The sequence below is a fragment of the Mastigoproctus giganteus genome, chromosome 6 (assembly GCF_048544385.1).
Source record: "Mastigoproctus giganteus isolate SK-2022 chromosome 6, ASM4854438v1, whole genome shotgun sequence".
NCBI lineage: Eukaryota > Metazoa > Arthropoda > Arachnida > Uropygi > Thelyphonidae > Mastigoproctus > Mastigoproctus giganteus.
This window is the reverse complement of record NC_143580.1, coordinates 197,108,133-197,129,367: the sequence shown is the minus strand read 5'-3', so window position 1 is coordinate 197,129,367 and position 21,235 is coordinate 197,108,133. Positions and strand designations below refer to the sequence as shown.

Below are 21,235 nucleotides of genomic sequence, written 5' to 3'. Positions count from 1 at the left end.
CACACGCTTCTTGATTAGACCGGGGTTCGAGCCCATCACCACCAAATACGGAGGATGCGGAAAGGTCAAGGGAATGACCACCGCATATTCCCGGAGCAATATGGCCTTAGTTGCTAATGCTCCTAAAAACCAAATAACAAACAAACAAACCTTAGCCAGCCGGACTTTTCTTAACACTGAGAGTATTTTGGAACTTGTTACTGTACTAATCAAAGCTAGACACTTCTATTTTCAAGACCAAGTGTACGAACAGATTTTTGGACTCCCTACAGGTCTAGGAATTTCAACTTCCTTATTTGAAATATACCTTGCCACAATTAAACATCAAACTCTTCAACCATTTCCAGCAAATATTAAACTTTACATCCATTATGCAGATGATGTTCTAATAATCAGAGACTAAAACACCATCAACAATCTTTTTGTGAGATTTAATTCAGTACACCCCAGATTAAAATACACCTTAGAACTAGAAACTAATAACGCAGTTTATTTTCTTAACTTAACCTTATATAAACAAAATAATAGGCTAAAGATGAAAATCTATAGGAAAAAAACAAATACAGGCCAATATCTACATTTTCTTTCACACCATCCCTTTAGTGTAAAAAAAAAAAATTGGTTCTCTACAACCAAGTTTTTAATGCTTTTAAATACTGCCAATAACAGGATGATTTAGTTCTTGAGCTAAAATATTTTACTGAAAAATTCACAGCTAGAAAAAATCCCATCAGGCTAATCCAACAAATTATTTCAACTGTTAAAGGTAAGATTAGTAATTTAAATGTTTCTAATAACTCAGTTATAAAAAAATCCAATACGTCCAACATTCGCGTTGTCCTTCCTTACCATTGCCAAACCAAACTCCCAGACGATTACATCAAATCTTTACTAACACTGATATCTCTATAATTTTTTCTACTTATAATAAATTAGGAACCCCTTTTAATAAAGAAACCTGCATATATGACGCTAAGGATATCAATAACATAGTTTATTTAATCAAATGTCAACCCAGTTGTAACGCATGTTACATCGGGAGCACTACCAATAAATTTGGATTATCCACCATCGCAAACACACTTGCCTACTACCACGTCAATAGTTTCCGGACACAGCAAGGAAATACTGAACTGTCCCAGCATGTACACACTCATAACCACAACCTCTCAGTTGATGCCACAATAACCATTATCAAATTAAATTCAAACTATAAACTCCTTCTATATGAAACCCTCATAATAGAATGGTACCATCTCAACACGGATCTTGACATCTTAAACATAAAACTTCCAGTTTCCTTGTCTTCCATTTGGAATCTCACGCAAATTAAATTACCACTTGTCCAGCAAAACATTTTGGGTACTTAAGATTCCAGCAACCTTCTGCTCTTCATTTTAATGCCAACTGACGATGAATCTATCGAAAGTCCATCGTTCATGACTATTGACCTTATTCCTTTTTTAATTTTAAGATATTTTATTTATACAGTATTGTAATTGACAACTAGAGGATGATGTGCTGCACCTCCCCCTCCTCTGGGCTAAGTTTTTTAAATTACGCTTTCTTAATCACAATTCTTAACTTCCGATTTTAGTTTCAATCAAAGATTTCCCACACCACTGTTTCATAATTCATGTAACCATAATGGATTATTGAGGTGAGTGCCGTCTTTTTTATTAAGCTTTGACTAAGTACATATTCCCTGTTCAGTTTAGTTTATTTATTGTGGAAGAAGCACTTCCACAATAAATTTTTTGGTGGGATTCACAAACATTGAAGTCCTTTGAAGATGTGCATGGGGATTTTTTTGTCTTCATTTTAGTTCATTTATTGTGGAAGAGGCATTTTGCCTTTGGTGGGTGAAGGTGTGCCTTTTTAGTGAGATTCACAAACATTGAAGTGTTTTGAAGATGTGTATATGGATTTTTCTGTCTTCCTTTTAGTTCATTTATTGTGGAAGAGGCATTTTTCCTTTGGTGGGTGACATTTTGTCTCCTTGGGTGGGGATTCATACGTTTGCACTGTTGAGGATGAGTGTCATCTTTCTACCTTTTTTTGTCTGTTTTTATGGTTAGATTTTAATTTGAACATTGGATATCTTAGAGGTCATGTAGCAAAATTGCACCTTACCAATTGCACCTTATAAATTTTATAACTTAGTGTAAATAGCATAATTGCACCTTATAAATTTTATAACTTAGTGTAAATAGCATAATTGCACCTTACCAATTATATAACATAGTGTTGTATTTATTTTCTGCATTTAGTTCTCTGGTATAATTAGTGTTCTTATTTCTACAATAGTCTTGGAACATAACCACATTTGTATTAGTCAGTAAAAAAAAAAAACCTGCTTTTTTATCTTAAATCACTAAAATCATATGAAAAGCATATTTTTTTTAAATGTTTGTCCTTATGATTTATTGTGTCTGTTTTGGAAATTGCTTATGATTCAGTGTGAACAATAAGATGATACCAGGGAACTAAGTTTATTCGTGACTGAAACATGCATATGGCTTTTGTTTCATTTATTATTTTATTATTTGTTATGCAACCAAACAGGGTGATATAGTCTTCAGTGCTGGTTAGTATATATTATTTCTGTAGCTATTTCACACAGAAGGGGAGGGTGTGAGGTTAGCTGTACTCATCCTCTTAGCTAATTACAGACTCAGAGAAAAATATAACCATATTTGTCTTTTAGTTAAAAAAAAAAAATCAGAGAAAAAGGCATTTTTTAAAGAAATTCTTAAATATGTTTGCGGGATTTGAATCTGGACTGAGTGGGAGTTAACACAATACTGCCATCTGGGCAGTATTGTAAAATATAAAGCTTTTAAAAACTATAAAATTGAAATGAAATAGCCATATGTTCTGGGACTTTTTTTTCACTCTCTTCCTCAGTAGCAAATAGACTAGTTTAAATATGGAAATTAGCTAATTTATTTGTCGTGCATTTTCATGAAGCAGGATATTTCTTCTGTCAGTTGTCCCAGTAACTTGCTTTTGATACTAAGGCACAGATGGATCAGTGTTTTGGTATACCGTTCTGAGTTAATGTTTGTCTCATTAACTCAGAATTTCTTTTATAAAGTCCATGGGCTATGGTGATTGAAGGAAACAGTTACTATAACTTTTTTTGTGAAAAATCTGGAATTTACATTTTCTTGTCCTTGGAGACTGAGGTTGTTTCCACTGCAATATTGGAATACTATGAAAACTGTTTTTGAATAGTAGCCTTCATCATACATAGCTAATATTCTGTTATAGATTTCTCACAATAGTTAAAAATTGAATCACTGCACACTGATCAGCTTTTGTGCACTAACCACAGAAAATGCCCTACAAAATAATCACATATACAAAATTATAGACATAACAAAGAGAACACAAAACAAACTAAATCTTGTTATGAATTGGTATGTTGATATGCTGTATAAGTTTTAATTGAATAACCTTCACACTACAAAAGAATTCAGTTCATATAACTCTAATCACAACTCATGCCTGATAAAGTGATGACATTTTATAATAAGTTATAAATTTTTCTCTAAAAATTGAAATTTATACTATTGCATTGGTATACCCTGTTTCAAGGTTTTTTGGCCTCTCTTCAGTGGGTGGATAGGTACCCTGGTGTTACAATAGGGTGTCTCTCTCTCTCTCTCTCTCTCTCTTTCGTGTTCAAGCTCTGGATGCTGTTTGTTTGTGTGAATGTGTGTCTAAATTGTGATTAAGTAGCTTATGTATTATCAATGGTATTTTTTTCAGGAATTCTTTCATACAAGTGCTATTATTCCATCTATGCATAAATGCCTTGGGAATATGGAAAAAGTCAGTAAAATGTATCAGTCATGTAGACCACAAGACAGCAGTGTCCTGGAATCTTATTCAAGGTATAAACAACAATGGGAAATGTCTAAAGAACAGATTGATGCCATGCATAATCAACTTTTGAAAGTGATGGGAGACTGGAGGGAGTATTGTCAAAGGTATCTTCAATTTTATTTAAATTTTTTGTACAAAATTTGTATATTTCTCATTTGACCTTTTCTTATATTAATCTATTTTAGTAGTTTTTTCTTAATAAGTCTTTTCATTATTTTAATATATTAGTGTCCTTAGTATCTACTAAGATACTAAGTAGTATCTTAAAAGACTATTATTATGTATCTTAATTAATATATATATATTAATGTATATTAATATGTCCTTAGTATCTTAAAAGATACTAAGGACACTAATATACTCAAATATTACTAGATTACTAATATACTAAAGTGCCTTTTAGTAATATACTAAAGTATACTAATATACTTTAGTATATTATTTAATAATTAACATAAATGCATGCAATAGCATTTAATTGTAATTTTTACTAAGGTGCAAAAGATTTTTGAACTCTTCTTCCATCTGTTTTTCATCTCCATTTACTTTCAGAACACTGATTCATCTCAGAATGAATTCTCTGAGATGATGGTAATATTCCTTCAGTAGAGTTCATATTGTGAGATCCTACTGGTAGAATCTTAAAAGTTCTGAATAGTAAATAAAACTGAGTCTGCATTCATGTTCAACCTTAACCAAGAAATGCTTTCTAGGATTGGGAGCTAATAACTGTACACATCTGGGAAACAACAGTTGGTATTGGGCAACTTGAAACACTTGTGTATTATGTAGGTCTGATGGCACCATGCATTATGCAGCACTGCTTTTGATTTTTTTTTTTTTTTTCCAATACCCTGAAACTTGGCTGTAAGGCAGTCAGGATTTTTTTTTTTTTTTTTTGTTTTTGAATAACAAGGCTCTTGTTTCTAACAATGCTTTTTGGCCTTATTACACAATATAATTTTAGAATTAAGAATAAAATCTTAAAGTTTTGAATTTTAAACTATTTATTGCCTCCCCCCCAAAAGAACAAACTGATTAGTGTTTAAAATACACCAGCACCCATTAATTTATTTGAATTTGGTGCAATAGGTAATGGGTTAAACAAAGTAGTAATAAAACAAATATCATGATTTCTAAGTTTTAATTCAAAGAGCTTTTAATTATTTCCTGTATTTATTTTACAAATCATTCCATAATGATGACAAATGCAGACATATCAATATATCATTGAACACTGCTCCACAGAAGCATGTGGAACATGAAAGAAGATATGATTTTCAAACAAAAATCATAATTGTGTCAGTAATATTTTCATTTGAAAAGATTTCTGCAGCCAACAAATTGCTATGAAGTATTTTTTTTTTATACTGACAAATTAGTTTTTAAAACATATTTCCTTATTGATAAAAATTTTTCTTTATTGATGAAAGCAATGCATATGCATTGCTTTTATCAATAAGGAAAAATTTTTAATTTCTGTTATTTGTGTTGGTCTGCATTCAATGATCAATGACTATACTAATGAGACATATGGCAGAGAAGAAAAATGCATGGGATACATATAAATTAACATGTGACACAGAAGCCTATGATGGATATAAGTTGATCTGTAACCAAGTTACAAAGGAGGTTAGGCAGGCAAAGGCAGATTACGAGAAATCTTTGGCAAGGGATGCAAAGAAAAACAGCAAGGATTTCTTTACTTATGTTAACTCTAGAAGGAAGGGGATGAATCAGATTGGTCCACTTGATATCGATGATTCAACTGTTCATGATCCTGCTCAGGTAGCTAACAAAGTAAATGAATATTTTGCATCTACATTCACACATGAGGAGTTATTCAGGAAGGGGAATGCCATAGATGAAGTAAACACTGGCAGTGAGCTAGATGATCTTGTAATAATTGGAAGAGTAAAGTGGAGGAGAAATTGTTGAAGATAAATACAAGAAAGGCACCTGGGGTGGATGGGATCTATCCAGTTATATTAAAGGAGGCAGCAAAGGAAGTAAGCAATCTGTTAGCCATAATTATGAGAGCTTCTTTGGACTCAGGGAGGTACCCACAGACTGGAGATGTGCAAATGTAACCCCAATTCACAAAGGAGGATCAAAGGCTGACACAAGTAATTATAGACCTGTGAGTTTAACTTCTGTTCCAGGAAAATTAATGGAAGCACTGGTTAAAGAAGCACTGCAGGATCATCTTGACAAGAATTCAGTTATAGCTCAGACACAGCATGGTTTCGTTAAGGAAAGGTCTTGCCTGACCAATTTGATTGGATACTATGATGTAGTCACAAAAGAATTGGATGCAGGGAATAACTTTGATATTATATATTTGGATCTTAGAAAGGCTTTTGATACTGTTGCACATGGAAGACTGCTTCACAAATTGTAGCAGTGTGGCATTGGTGGCAAATTGTTGCTATGGATAAAGGGATGGTTGAGTGGCAGAAGACAGAGAGTGGTAATTAATGGACACTGCTCATCGTGGACTAATGTTATTAGTGGAGTCCCTCAGGGTTCAGTGTTGGGTCTATTGTTGTTTTCTGTATTTATAAATAATATTGATGATGGTATATCAAGCTTAATGTTCAAGTTTGCAGATGATACAAAGGTTGGCAGGGTTGTTAAGGACGCTACTGATGCTATGCTGCTGCAACAGGATCTGGAAAGGTTGAGCAGATGGGCTAAGAGGTGGCAAATGAAGTTTAACATTGACAAATGTAAAGTACTACATATGGGAAACAGCAACCCCAGAGCAATGTATCAACTCTGCCGTACTATACTGACAGTTGTAGAGAATGAAAAGGACCTGGGGGTAATTGTGCAGGCAGATATGAAGTTCTCTGAGCAGTGCAGATTTGCTGCAAGAGTAGCTCATGGTGTCTTATCAATGATATACAGGAATTTTTCTAGCAGGGATAGGGAGGTGATTATTCCCTTGTATAAGGCAATGGTCAGGCCGCACCTTGAGTACTGTATACAGGTCTGGAGGCCTCATTTCAAGAAAGATGTAGAGCTGCTGTAACGAGTACAGAGAAGGGCAACAAGGTTAGTGAACAGATTGAAGGGTTGCTCTTACGAAGAAAGGCACCGGCACTAGGCACCGGCGAGGTGATCTGATAGAGATGTACAAAGCCTTGAATGGTTTGAGCATGCTCAATGCTGATGGGATACTGCCTCTTGCTCAGAATAATCACCTGAGAGGGCATAAATTCAAACTGAGGAAAGACAGATGTAGGATAGATGTGCGGAAATTTGCCTTTAGCCAGCGGGTAGTTGGTTGGTGGAACAGACTTCCATCCCTTATTGTGGAAGTTGATAGCCTAAATAAATTTAAGGCTCAGCTGGACAGGTATTTCAAACGAACGGAGGGGTGAAGTGGAAGTTTGTTTTTTTTTTTGGCTGATGCTGTATAAGCTTGCTTTCTTGCATCATATGCCTCTACTAATGCTAATGCTAATACAATGGTTTGTAATGAAAGTAAACATAGCTAAAACAGCCATCATGCAAAATAAGTTTTAAATCACTTCTACAATATAAACCTCTTAATTATTTAATGAATGATACTTATATGATATGTATTAACGTATAATTTGTAGTTTCAGCATTTTCTAATTTAAAGAATGTAAAGATCCAAACTGCAATGAAATGATTTTTGAAATAAAAAATATTTTAATGTTTTTTAAAATATTATGAGATATTATAATGTCTTCAAGTTTTTAGGATTGCATTAGCTTAAAATACGAAAAAAATTAAAATATGTATATTTGAAAATTAAACATGAAAATATCAGTAATGGTTCTTATATTAATAAAAATATATATTTTTAAAATTTGTATGATGCCATCAAAATAATGCAGCTTTTTTAAATTTAGGTTTAATGGCATGATTTCATGGATGACAGAAGTTGAAAACAGCATTTCTTCAATAACAGAGGATATTGCTTCAGAAGATGAGTTTCAAATCCTTAAAATAAAATTTCTGGTTGGTATATAATACTGCTTATAATTAAACTAATGTTATAATTATCATTATCTGTGTGTATGTTTGAGAGTTAACAAACTTTTGACTCACTTTAAGTAAATGCTTATGTTCTCACTACTTATAACTTTTGTATATCCATAAGCCATCCCAAAATGCTTTACTATTAAACAAATAATATAACCAAACGGTCTTTCTGCTGTTTTTTTAACATGAATGCCATGATCATATTTTAAATGAATAGCAGAAAATCCTTTTGGCTTTTTGTTTAAAAGTAATTATTTGTATTGATCAAATAATGCTATTAAAAGTGGTATTATTTGTTTAAAAGTAGTGCATTTTAAGAGGTGACATTGATTTATAAAAGTCATTTGAGTTTTAAATTTCAAGCACTGCATGACATCTCTTTGAAAATTCTGTTTTGTCATGTCAGTTGTTTTGCCAGTTAATGCTGTCTGATGATGCACAGATAAAGTTAAAATAGCTTCCAGAGCATAACACCTTTTTTTAAATAAATAGCAAAGCAGTTCTCTTTTGGAAAGGGAGTTTATTTGAAAGTAGTACAATACTGTGGCCCCTTGTTAAAAGATGAGGTGAAGAACTAAGCCCATCTTTGTTGAATAGTAAAATAGAAATAAATGGATGGAAATATTTTGTGTATTCTATGTATTTGCATAGCATTTTTAGCAATTTTTCTTTATTGGTTATTTTCCTTCTCAATTAATTGATATCCACATTCTGGATATCATCCTGATATGACATTAGAAGGTATTAGAAGCTAATAACTAAATTAAGAATTAACAGAATACACAAAATTATATATACATATGGAATTATATACACAAAATTATATATACACAGTTACATACAAAATTTTTTAATATATTGATGTTTCAAGAAGTAATTGTAGTAGTAGTGGCAAATGTTGCAAGAAAGCAAGCATATATAGCATCAGCCGAAAAAAACCAACACTATACACTTCTCCCATCCATACCCTCCAAGAATTTATCTAATTCTTCCTTGAATTTTTTCAAACCATCCACTTGCACAACAACAGATGGAAGCCTGTTCCAACAATCAACTGCCTGCTGGCTGAAGGCAAACTTCCACACATCTATCCTGCAACCATCCTTCCTTCCTCAACTTAAATTTTTGCCCCCTCATGTGTGTAGTCACAGCAAGGAGAAAAATGCCATTCACATTCAGATTACTCAATCCATTCATGGCCTTAAAAATCTCAATCAGATCACCCTGCAGGTACCTAGTCACCAGAAGTGGCAATTTGTAGAACTGAAGCCTTTCTAGGTAAGAGCACCCTTTTGTTCTTTTTCCATCTGGTTGCCCTTCTCTACACCCATTACAGCAGATCTACATCTTTCCTAAAGTGAGGCCTCTATCTCTGTATGCAATACTCAAGATATGGCCTAACCATGACCTTGTACAAAAGTATAATCACCTTCCTGTATATCCCTGTTGGCAACGTTTCTGTATATCATTAGCAAAACCCTGTGAGCTGTCCTGGCAATATGTTTGCTCTGACCAGAAAATTTCATATCTGACTGCATAGTTACTCCCAGGTCAGGTCTTTTTCATTTTCCACTACCCTGAGTGTAATACTACACAGTTGATAAGTTACTCTGGGATTATTGCTACCCATACACAGTACCTTGCATTTGTTAAACTTCAACTGGCATTTCTCAGCCTATTGACTCAATTTTCTTAGATCTTGTTGCAGTAGCACACCCTGATTAAAGGGTAAAGTAATAAGACTATAGCATTTACTTATAGCAGTTGAAAGTATTCTGGTTGCCAAACATATAGAAAGGAAAGATAGTCTTCAACTTGCCAAATATTTTTTCTAAGCCCATTTTAACAATGTACTATATTAAATTCTTAATATGTTGTTGTTATATTATTTTTATACCTACATAATTATTATAATTACTATAATTAGAATAAGTGAGATAGTAATAATGACAGTGAGGAAAGTATGTAGATTCATTCTTGTTTTATGGTTTTGTTTAGTTTAAATTTGCATTGTTATAGTAAAATAAAGTTTTAAGTAAAATTCATTTAAAGAATGACCATTGGATATATAAGCTTTGTTTTCTATACCAATTATTATTAACAGTAAAGCAACAGTTTAACTACTAATAATAATTTATATGTGGAGAAAAAGAAATAATGAGTTAGGACTCAGTTGTTATTCCATTTTAATTTGGTTTTGTGTCAGATATTGGTTACATTTTTATGGTTGGATTTTAGTAGAAAGTTCTTGTGACATTCTATTTCACTGCTATCAAGGAGGCACCTATCAGCATAATTTCTCCCAAATATGCTGTATTGGCTTTGTAATCAAATCATTTTAAATTATTATTAGACATGTTCCCTCTGCAACACCCTTATTATTAAACCCTTATTATTAATTTAGTTCCCCCACCTTGATTATTTTTATATGTATAGTACTGGTTTTTTGCATTTGCATCTTACTCATTTTGTTAATCTGTTCTTAATTTGCATTATATTCGATAACATGTGTTGGTAATGCTTTTAAGTCCCTGATGCCTTTTTGCTTTTCTGTACTTTCCTTTTTGCCTTTCTTTATGCTTCCTTATTAATTTATAATTGATGGATGTAATGTAATGTGTAATGTTATAGAATGCCAGACTATAAGAAACCGGAGCAATATGGCCTTAGTTGCTAATGCTCCTAAAAACCAAATAACAACAACAACTATAAGAAACATGAGAAAAATAAGAAAAGAAGGGTAAAAGTATAAGGTAAAGATCTAAATATATTATAATAACTTTAAAAGAAATTGCAATTGTAATATATAAAATTAGTCTACAAAGGGCAATATTAAATTTCTGATTTCATTTTCATGAAGTAATAAAAACAAGAAAATTAAATAAAATGGAGAGAGTTAATATTTATAACTTTAAATGAAGCCAAAATTAATAGCGAAAAATGAAATATAAAAACAACCATTAATAGCAAAATAATTAAATTATCATGGGATATTTTCGGGGTTACTACAGTAATAGAAATCTGGACAGCATAATGTTTCTAATTTCCAGACTATTGTTGAAAATGGACCAAAAATTAGCTAATAGAAGGCTGGCAGTATGGCTAGTTAAATTTGTATCAGCATTAGATAAGGGCCACTCTCCACATCAATGCTGATGCTGATATAAATTTTACTAGCCATATTGCCAAGTCTTTTTTAACCTAATTTTTTGTCATTTTTCAATGTTAGTTTGGTAGTTTGAAATGCAGTCATCCTGGATAGTCTTATGACTGTAGTTCACCCAAAGATGTAGCCCATGATAATCTATCCATTTAATTATTTTGGTATTAATGTTTCATATTATATTGTGGCTTCATTTCAAGTTATAAATCTAATTTGAAATGAAGCCCTCTCACCCTATTTTACATTAATACTGAGTTTTCTGATTTAATTTTCTTGCTTTTAATTACTTGTTGAAGCTTAATTTTGTTTTTTTTTATATTTATATTAATTTTATATATTACTATTGCAATTTCTTTTGAAGTTATAATATATGTTTAGAGCTTTTTTTTTCTTTAAATTTTCAGTCTTCTTTTCTTATTTTTTTTACCTTCCTCACACCCACCTCTTATTGGGTTTCATATACCTTTATTTACTTTAGGTACATTACATTCTTCTAAAGCTGCCTTGTGCTTGAAAGTGTAATTGGATAACAAGTAGCAGGCTGTAAGTGTTGAGAAGGTAAATGATACCATAAGATATGGAATTATGTTTTCAAATGAGCAGCTGTAAGAAAAATGTAATATGAATATATGTATTTAAATGAATAAAATATGTAGAAAGCAAAATTAGGTGCACTGTTCAATGTGTAGGCTGTCAAACCCATAAGAAATAAAGAAAAGTATGAAAAAATAAGAGAATGAGTAGTAAAGGTTCATGTCAATTCGTTCAAGACAGTTCATTGTATGACAATTTGCTGAATGCAACAATTTGGTGCATAATGGTTTGGTGTACAAGACAATTTTCTGAATGATTTTACTATGTGACAATTTGATTTATGCCAGTTTGGTGAAAGACAGTTGGTGGCTATGACAGTTTGGTGTATGAGGTACTTTAGGTACATTACATTTGGTGAGTACTACAATTTGGTGTATCATACAAAGATCAGAAATTAACAAAATAAATGAAGTAAAAGGTTTAGGAATGAGAAATTTTGGGAACTTACAAAGGAGAAATGAAGAAATTTACAAATAGGAAAATATATTTTTTATCCATTTCTTTTGTATAAAAGAATTCACTTCAATTCTTCTCATAAACAGGTTGGAAAGAGTATGTGCCTATTTCAGCCTGACTTCATCCATATTGTAAATACCTTTAATCCAGATAACATTATTTATTATTATTATTTTTTTAACATAACTTTAACATACAGTTGAATCCTTTCTTTTCATTTGAGGGTTGGGAAGCTAGAATAAAATTATGGGTGCAGAAACCAAGTGAAATGAAAAGAAATGAAAATTATATATATATAAAAAAAAGTGTTTTAAAAGTATTTCTTTATATCTTTTCTCTACGCTAATGACCTTTCAGGTAACATTGTGGTTGGGATCCATGCCATGTGGAAAATGAGGCGGTTCTTATCTCATCACAAAGGAGGAATATTTATGGGTGGGTGCTTGGTTCCCTCCCCCACCTGGTAACTCAAGTTTTTTATGAAGGAAACAAGACAAATAGACAATATAGTATGCTCAATTCACAGGCATTATATACAGACACCTTATGACCTTAGTTGTTTAGTGCAAAAATAAACACCCTTTGACTACCATCCGCCATTCTAACTAATTGTCTTTTGATGTACTATCCTTAAGTTAGGAGTGTTGAGAGTGGCCATGGGCCCTAGCAAGAACACCTCACTGGGCCAGAGCACTTTTCCATGTAGGGGATTCACTCCAATTCGACATCTACACAATTCCCAGGGAAGCTTACCCATCTACCCTTAATGCATCCACAGTACTAGCCTACTACTAACTTCTTTCAATAAAACTATACTGTTTTGGAAGCCAAATGTCAGCAGATGTGCATTACCCAGCCAGCCATCCATTAATGATCTCTACTTTTGGTCTCTGGAACAACTCTCCCCATGTGTATTTCCTAAAAAATGCAACTTACAGAAGTGAAAGTAAAGTGCAAACAAGGTTCTTTTGTTTCACAATCTTTAACTTGTCTGTGGCACTTTTTTAATATGATTCTCTTAAAAAAAAGTAGAATGTGCATTAAAAAACAAAGGCGGATAGTATGCTCCATGGAAAATGGAAAATATCAAGAATGGTATTGTGATCACTAAATTTACTATTTACAACACGGCATGCTAAAAGTTTGCATTTTCTGTCTTGCTCTGCCATACACTGAATTTACTGAATTGTCATACTCATTGAATTGTCATAGCTGCCAATTTTCTTCTGTACAGTGAAATGTTGTTCACCAAATTGTGGCGTATACTGACCAGTCATTCACCAAATTGTTGCATACACTGAACTGTCATGCACGGAATTGTCTCATATAAAAATTGTCATGCACCAAACTGTTATGCAACAAATTGATATGATTCTGAGTAGCAAAAGTTAAATGAAGGTGAAAACTAAATATGATATATGTATTTGCAATGAAAATAAAACCAATAATTAGGTAAAGGCATAGATTAGCAATAAATTAAAAAAATAATAAAATTACAGAAATTAATAATGATGTTATCATAAGCGGACAGGGATTGGGGATATAAGAAAACTTTGAGCCAAAAGCAGAGTTCAGGAGAAAAAACTTGAGTTTTTCTGTAACCCTTGTTTTGGCTCAGATTTTTCTTACACTCCACCACTTACAATAATGTCATTATTAATTTCTATAATGTTCTTATTTTTCAATTATTATTTTTATTTTAATTGCAAATGTATGTAACATATTTAGGTTTCACCAAATCTACTTTTTTTTTTTTTTTTTTTTTTTAATATTTTTTATAGGTTTGGCACCCACACATTAAACATTACACTTAAATTTCTGTTTTCCATAAATATTTGATTTATTTAGATATATATGTATCCATATATTAAGGAAGGTAGGAAAGGAGATAAGCAAACCCTTATATAACCAATTCACAAATGGGAATCAAACGGTAACATGAGTAATTACAGACCTGTTAGCTTAAGTTCTTTTACAAAGAAAATAATGAAATCACTGGTTAAAGAAGTAATGCATGACCATCTAGACATGAGTGCAGTTATGCTTCAGTCATAGTATGGATTTCTTAAGGGGAGATATTGTCTGACCAATTTTATTGGATACTATGATGCAGTGACAAAGCAACTGGATGCAAAAATAATTTTAATATATACTTTGATTTAAGGAAAGCTTTTGATACTGTTGCACATAAAAGACTGCTGTTCAAATTGGAGCAGTGTTTCATTAAGGACAAGTTACTGCTATGGATAAAGGGATGGTTGAGTGGGAGAGGACAGAGAGTGGTTATCACTGGACACTGCTCTCTGTGGACTAGTATTATTAGTGGAGTCCCACAGTGTTTGGGACTCCACTAATACTGGGCTCATTATTGTTTTCTGTATTTATTAATGATATTGATTGGGTATATCAGGCCTAATGTCTAAGTTTGCAGATGATACAAATGATATTGGCAGGGCAGTTAATGAGAGTAATGAAGGTATGCTGCTACAAGGTCTAGAAAAGTGAGGTAGATGAGCTGAAAAATGGTATTGGGAAGTTTAGCAGTTGGAGTTTAACATTTACAAAGGCAAGCTACTGCATATGGGTATCAGTAATTCCAGAGTAATATATCAACTCTGTGTGATAGTAGGTATAAAATTGACATTTTAGGAGCAACTGAAATCATGTGGACAGGACACAAGGTCATTTCAAAACTGGAAATGGATTTTTAGTTGTTTTTTTTCTGGAGGTGACCAAGTAAAAGAACATGGTGTTGCTGTCATTTTGAATAAGAAATGTTCAACGTTTCTTCTTGAATACAATCCTATTAATAGTAGAATGATGACTGAGACTTCAGAGCCAGCCAGTAAATCTCACAGTTTTAGTTGCATATGCACCGACATCAACATCCACAGACAAAGATATGGACATTTATTATGAAAATCTCCAGTCATCTCTTGATCTGGTCCCAATAAAGGATATTTTGATACTCATGGGTGATTTTAATGCAAAAGTAGGCAGGACAGTTTCTTCTAGTCTGGAATGTGGTAGGTTTGGTCTTGGCACTAGAAATGAACGGGGTGAAAGTTTAATTGAATTTTGTCATCTGAACAGTCTTTTCATATGTAACACTTGCTTTCAGCAGCACCCGAGAAGGCTCTACACATGGAAATCTCCTGATCATAAAACAAGGAATCAGATTGATTATATCCTTATGCAGAAAAGGTGGCGTTCTAGTGTAATCACAGCAAAAACATTTCCTGGAACAGATTGTAGTGATCATCAGCTACTCCACATCATTTTCAGGCTGAAGCTGAAAAAGATCATGAATAAGGTTTTCCCTAGACGACTGGATGTAGAAAATATTCCAAACGATTATATGCTTGAAACAGGCAATCGTTTTCAAGCTTTATTAGAACTAGATGACGATATGCGGCCTGAGGAAATGTGGGAAAATACAAAAAGCATTATTAAGGATTCAGCAAATAGACACATTAGAGAAAGGTCAAACATCAGGAAGCCTTGGATTACAGAAGCCACTTTTAAACTTATTGAACAGAGAAAAACTGCAAAAGCCCAGGGTATACAAGGAAACAAAGAGTATCAGGAACTAAGCAAAGTCATCAAGCGCTGTTTAAGCCAGGACAAACAGGATTATATCAATCGAAAGTGTAAAGAAATCAAATACCACAACAAACGAAACAACACTAAAAAGATGTATGATGTTATTAAGTCCTTAAGACAAAAGTTCCGACCAAAAATGTAATTAAGAACTCCAAAGGGGAAATTTTAACAGAGGAGAACACAATCAAAGGAAGGTGGAAAGAATACTGTGAGCAGCTCTTCCGAGCACCTGCTGGCACTAATGATCTGCCATCCCCTTTTCAGGAGTGTGATCTTGATCTTGAACCAGTTCTACTGAAGGAAGAAATCAAAAAAGCCATCATGGAACTAATGTGTGGCAAGTCACCTGGAATTGATGAAATCCCAGCGGAATTGATTAAAGCTACAGGTGTGAAGAGCGCCGACTTTTTTCATAAAATGATTGTAAAAATTTGGGAAACGGGACGGTGGCCATCAGGTTGGAAGAAATCAATTTTCATTCCCTTACCAAAAAAAAGGAGATCTGAAAATTTGCTCAAATTACAGGACTATTAGCCTAATTTCTCACGCTAGCAAGATTCTTCTTAAAATCATATTGAACAGAATCTCAAGAAAACTTGAAGAAGAAATGCCAGAAGAGCAAGCAGGTTTCAGAAGGGGTAGAGGAACCAGAGATCAGATCTTAAGCCTACGATTGATTATAGAAGAATGCAAAGAATTCAATGTTCCAGTCGTTTTATAGATTATGCAAAAGCATTTGATTGTGTTCGACATGAGAAATTATGGGTTTCCAAATCCACATAATTCAGCTGATTAAGCTACTGTACTAAGAACAGGAAGGAACTGTGAGAGCGAACATGCGAAACACGGACTTTTCCGCAATAGGTAACGATGTCAGGCAGGGCTGGATTTTGTCACCTCACTTTTTAAATCTTTATTATTATTATTATTATTATTATTATTATTATTATTATTAGCCATATGGTGCAAGGAAGCCTGAGGCTTATGTTGCACCAGCCAAAAAGAAATTTCTGAACTACCCTGAGAGAGAGAGAGAGAGAGAGAGAGAGAGAGAGAGAGAGAGAGAGAGAGATAAAAGGAAATCACCAAGGAAGAGAAGAATGATGATATCCAGCTCAGGACCCTGGGTGTGCCAACCCCAACTCACCAGATGTCAGCCCCTGGGGTTAAATGCCAAAGATATCATGCATGAAGCTTTGGAAGATTTAGAGACTGGCATCAGAATTGGAGGACTGAATATAAACAACCTTCGTTATGCAGACGAAACTGTGCAAATTTGTAATTCTAAGGATCATCTTAAAGAAACTCTGAGGATAGTATGTGAAGCAAGTAAGAAAAAAGGATTGTTTCTGAATGTGTGTGAAACTAAAATTATGGTGATTGGTGATAAGCTTGATTCCAGTAAGGTGAAGGTTAATGGGCAAGATATCGAAGAAGTTGATGAATTTTATTACTTAGGGTCAAGAATAAGTAAAAATAGTGACTGCTCAAATGATGTAAAGAGACGACGGGCAATTGCTAAAACGTTGGTCATTGATCTGACAAAATTATGGAGAGATCATGAACTGCCCCTAAAGACAAAACTGCGAATCATTGATTCGTTAATTTTTCCAGTTGTCACTTATGGATGTGAAGGATGGAATCTGAAAAGAGTTGACAGGAAGAAAATTGAGGCATTTGAAATGTGGTGTTACAGGAGAATACTGGGTATTCTTACTTGGATCGAAGAACAAATGAGTGGGTTTGAATAAAATTGGCAGGCCTAAAATTCTTCTTCGTAGCATCAACAAAAGAAAACTCAAGTTTTTTGGTCATATAGTAAGAAGGGAAAACTTTCTGTTGAAGAATATAATGGAAAGAAAAACTGAGGGGAAGAGGTGCAGAGGAAGACCTACAACTAGGTGGAAGGATGGGATCAGTGAACTTCTGGGCATGACACTTTGCAATGCTGTGCATATAGCACATGATCGATGCAGTTGGAGGAATTTGTTGGTGGCCACAACACAACAGCTCCTCAGGGAGCTATGTGACTGGAAGAAGAAGACGTGATACTACACTTAGGTCAGTGGAAAATGAAAACGACCTGGGAGTAATTGTGCAGTTTTATATGAAGTTCTCTGAGCAGTGCAGACAGGCTGCCAGGACAGCTCATAGGGTTTTTTTCGATGATATACAGGGATTTTGCTAGCAAGGATAAGGGGTTGATTATCCCATTGTATGAAGCAATGGTCAGGTCACATTTTGAGTGCTGCATGCAGGTCTGGAGGCCTAATTTTAGTTAGGAAGGATGTAGAGCTGCTGGAATGAGTAAAGAGAAGAACAATGAGATTGGTGAGGGGAAGAAAGGGGTACTCTTACTAAGAAAATGCTTTATTCTTAAAATTTCAGCATCTGGAGACTAGGTACCTTCAAGGTGATCTGATTGAGTTGTTTAAAGCTTTGAATGGCTTGAACAAACTCAGTGCTAATGGGATTCTTCTTCTTGCTCATACTATGCACATCAGGGGGCATAAATTCAAATTGAAGAATGATGGTTGCAGAATAGATATGCAGAAGTTTGTCTTCAGCCAATGGATGGTTGATTATTGGAACAAGCTTTCATCCGTTGTTATGTAAGTGGATAGTTTGAATAAATTCAAGGAAGAAATAAAATTATTGGAGAGGATGAATAGGTTAAATGGGATTTTTTTTTGTCTGATAAGCTTGCTTCCTTGCATCATTTGTCCTTGTTAAAACTAGTTTGTGTGTACACAGGCGTCTCCTGCTTAGTACTTTTAATTTGGTCATAAAAACAGAGCACTAAGTGAATATGTGTTAAGCATTGGATATATATTTATAGAAAAAAAAAGTAAATAATTTTAAATGGTTGGTGTGATCAATGTTTCTATGTGATTTGAAGACATTTCTCTATATAATAATATTAAATATAGCAGAGACATTTAAACCTCTATAAATTATGCAATAAAACATAAAAATATAGTATATGTTCAAGAAAATGCAAGAATTCCTCAAGTGGCATGGTGCATAAATAAACTGCATTGTGTGAAAAAAATAAAACACTCATACCTATGTTGGTATAATTATTATTTCTGAATTGAAAATATTGTAGTTTTAAATGTTTTTCACCAACCTTATGTAGAAATAAAACATAACGAAAACGAAAACTGGAATCTTGATAACTATGTATTTATAATAAATTATATTTGCCTGTATTTACAATAAATTATATTTAACTTTACAACTAAAATATATGAAATATACATATAAAATATACGTTAAAATATACTGGGTTAAGAACAATAAAACACATTAAAATATACTAAATTAAAAGCAATAAAACCATAGCTTTCGAAGGCTCCTGCCTTCTTCTTCAGCGGTATTTTCTTTGTTCTGCAGTGCGTCTTTAAATACCAGCAGGTTCACGGTACTCATCATGTGTTCCGTTCTCTTGTGGAATGGAACTGGAAGTGGCTCAGGAGTTGGTCATATGGAACCATTCATCCCTTCTGAGGATAGTAGCCTCAAAGAGGGGATGGATCCGCGTTCCTCTATCTCAATTAATGTTCACTGTGGAACAGATCCGCAAACTCTCGAGCCACTTGCGGTCCCAGAACTTATGCGCCCGATCGGTGATGATAGCATCGTCCGGGGAGATCTGGTGCTGCTTCTCCCAAAAATGCTCGGCCACGGCGGACTTACTATACTCCGCATTTCTTATTGCCTTAGTGTGCTCCCCCAGACGATCTTTGAGACGCCGTTTTGTTTCCCCTACATAACACTCCCCACAATCCGGGCATCTAATACTATATACGACCCCACTTGCATTCTCTTTTTGAATGGGATCCTTTACTTGTGACATGATTGTGTGCAGCCTCCGCCCTGGAAGCTGCACACAACATGTCTGATAATTTCTTAGTATTCTAGTTATATGATCGGTTAGACCCAGATAGTAGGGAATATATGCAGTGGATACTGGCGTAAAAGGTTCGCTTCTCCTCTGATTTCCTTTAATATATTTTTCTATAATCCTCTGGGGGTAGCCACATTTTGTAAGATCCGTCGTCGTGACGCGTTCATGCTCTACCTGCCTATCTTTGGAGGTACTACAGTGTGATTTTGCCCTGTCAACTAATGTTCTAATCACACTGTTCCTATGATGGCTGGCCTGAGCTGAATTGTAGTGCGAATATTGATCTTTACACATCGTTTTCCTATGGACCTTAAGTCTTTAGTTGTTGGTCTTCCCTACAGACCAACACATCTAGAAATGGCAAAACTCCTCCTCCTCCTCCTTCTTCTACCTCCGAGGTAAATTGTATGAATGGGGAGAAGCCATTGGCTTCTCCCCATTTGGGGATAGCCACATTTTGTGGCTACCCCCAGAGGATTATAGAAAAATATATTAAAGGAAATCAGAGGAGAGGCGAACCTTTGAACAGTATTTTTTAGTTGGAATGAAAAGCCTAGTAGCCTCCAAAATTAAGTACCTGAAGGCTTCCCATTTAGAATTCAAGTTGACAACATCATCAGTTGATCCCACTGTACAGAATTTAAAAAATTGTCTGAGACCACTGCAGTCACCTTTATGAAAACAAAAAGTTTTCCCTTTACCCTTGATGGTAGTTACATCTTTAAGTAAATTCCACATCAGCACATTGTGATCACTGTCACCTAGTGGTTCCTTTATCTGCAAATTCTGAATAATCACTGCTGATAATCAGATCAAGAGTATTACTCCATCTGGTAGCCTCTCGAACATGTTTCTGTAGAAAACAGTCATCCAATAAATCCACAAAAGTCTTGCTAGTGGGTGAGTGACCAACCCACAAATTCCAGTCAATATCTGGAAAGTTAAAATCCCCCATTATAAGACATTCTGATCTACTGGCCCACTCTATTTCTCTGCACAATTGCTCATTATACTTATCAGATTCATTAGGCCTATAACACACCTACTCTCATTTTTCCTTTTCCTGTGCTTATGTCACACCAGACTCAACATTGCATTGTTCACCAACATCAACTGGATGCACTTCCAAAAATTTATGTGTTTATTAACTAACAGCATAACTCCTCCTTCCTTCCTGTCCTGTCTATCCTTTCTGTACACATTATACAAATTTATACTAAACACCTGCTAATGGATAACTTCTCCTAAGGCATTTTGAGTGAATAATGTTATTCTGGTTGGGGGGGGGGAGTTGTCAAAATATGAATGAGTGTTGTTGTTGTTATTTGGTTTTTAGGAGCATTAGCAACTAAGGCCATATTGCTCCGGGATATGCGGTGGTCATTCCCTGAATGACCTTTCCGCATCCTCCGTATTTGGTGGTGACGGGCTCGAACCCCGGTCTAATCAAGAAGCGTGTGCTACGCACTGCTGCTCCTTCCCACCTGGCTACGGAGGCGCCATGAATGAGTGCTAAGTGAACTAGCACCTGGTGAACCACACTATACTGGAGGATAATGGTGTGTATATATATACACACACAACACATACACACATATAAT

At 34.3% G+C, this 21,235-nt stretch overlaps 1 protein-coding gene across 1 annotated transcript in view; it reads left to right on the top strand.

Annotated features, from left to right (window-relative positions):
* The window catches only part of LOC150084857 (muscle-specific protein 300 kDa-like), a 437,962-nt gene that overhangs the window by 349,109 nt on the left and 67,618 nt on the right, over positions 1–21,235 (top strand). Inside the window, exons 22-23 of the mRNA XM_090376370.1 lie at positions 3,775–3,995; positions 7,776–7,884. Coding sequence (XP_090232496.1) covers positions 3,775–3,995; positions 7,776–7,884 — 330 coding nt within the window. The remainder of the gene's footprint in view (positions 1–3,774; positions 3,996–7,775; positions 7,885–21,235) is intronic.